The sequence below is a fragment of the Saprolegnia diclina genome (assembly GCF_000281045.1).
Source record: "Saprolegnia diclina VS20 unplaced genomic scaffold supercont1.88, whole genome shotgun sequence".
NCBI lineage: Eukaryota > Oomycota > Saprolegniomycetes > Saprolegniales > Saprolegniaceae > Saprolegnia > Saprolegnia diclina.
In genome coordinates, this window is record NW_008246155.1 from 108,986 (window position 1) to 110,276 (window position 1,291).

The 1,291-nt window shown below is 53.8% G+C and overlaps 1 protein-coding gene across 1 annotated transcript; it reads left to right on the top strand.

The window, feature by feature from the left end:
• Positions 1–846, top strand: SDRG_15300 (hypothetical protein). Its single transcript, XM_008621468.1, has one exon. It carries the CDS (start codon positions 106–108, stop codon positions 568–570), a length of 465 nt encoding a protein of 154 aa, XP_008619690.1. The 5' UTR covers positions 1–105; the 3' UTR covers positions 571–846.
• Positions 847–1,291: the final 445 nt, after the last annotated feature.

A 1,291-nucleotide genomic window follows, 5' to 3' on the forward strand; every position in this document is an offset into this window, starting at 1 on the left:
CCCGCGCTGGTGCTTCAGTGGAAGACGGCAGCCCACAGCGACTTGGTGCGGTTTCTCCAGCTGCGCGCATGCGAGCTCAGTGACAACGGCGTGCTCTGCACCACGATGGTGTCCAAGATCCACAGCCCAACCGCCGATATCTTGCACAAGGCATTTGGTGCCTGGATCACTGACGCTGTCGCGAATGGCTTGGTGTCACCTACAGCCATGGATGCTGCCGGTTTGCCGCTCTATTTCCGCAGCCAAGATGAAGTGCATGTGGCGACCGCAGACGTGCCCGAGCTGGCGTTGACCGCGCTCGAGATGATCTCGCTGAAGATGCCGTATGAGAACGTGGCGGCAGTCATCAACTTTTTCTCGGTCATCATGAAGTCTGCGCTCATGGCGCACTTGACGGCCGACGAACGGGCCAACCCGGCTCTGCACGACGCGTTGGAAGCGAGCTTGCGCCGTCATTTGGACGTCCCTGTCGAAGTGGACGGCGACCTGCAGCCACTCTACAAGAATGTGACGATTGATTACATGTCGTTGCCGCAACTAGTCTCGATGCGAAATGTGGCGTATGCCTAGTGTTGAACATGACATGGGCAGGTCAGTTCACATGCAGTACGCAGATAGTGAAGGGCTCAGTCCAGAGCTTATCTAGGAGTGAGAAGCACGAGGCTAGGTCTCCAAGTGTCCAGCCATCATCACCACAAATATCCGGAAGGCAGCTTCCGGATTCCCAGCATCTCGAATATTCGAGAATATTCCATCAGCCGACCCTTGGAGGTTGTCTTATTGTACATGGCTAGTATCAACTAACCGATGCACACCTTAACACACCTAATGATACCAGTCGTTCCATCCCCTAGTGATAGAACTCCTTGTGTATCCCCTTTGGCTAGCGCCTATAACTCTGCAAGTTAACACCTAGTCTCTGTATTCCGATAACTGGCCACGATGGGCCCTTTACTATCCTATCCATCTATCCAGCTATCCATCCATTCATCTGTCTATCGATACACCACGGTAGCAACCCAGTTGTTTGTCGTGATGCACACGCTGCATACGTCAGCAAGGGCTTGAACTTCGCTCTGCGCAGGAGTCCATCGTAAAGGCGTAAGCGCAAAATTTAGAGGCAGCAGGCCCATTTCCTGCGCTAACGAGTGGGGTCCACCACGGGATGGATCTCTCCGTGCGCAGCTCACTCCCAACGACCAAGTGCTGGTGCCAACTCCCACGCATTCAAGCGTAGTGCTACGTATGCGAAGTATTTGTCTCATAATGAAGATAACGCGGAACACGTTCA

Bases quoted from the DNA above. Each gene is read 5' to 3' on its own strand.
- SDRG_15300 (XM_008621468.1), top strand. From the start codon at position 106: ATGGTGTCCAAGATCCACAGCCCAACCGCCGATATCTTGCACAAGGCA.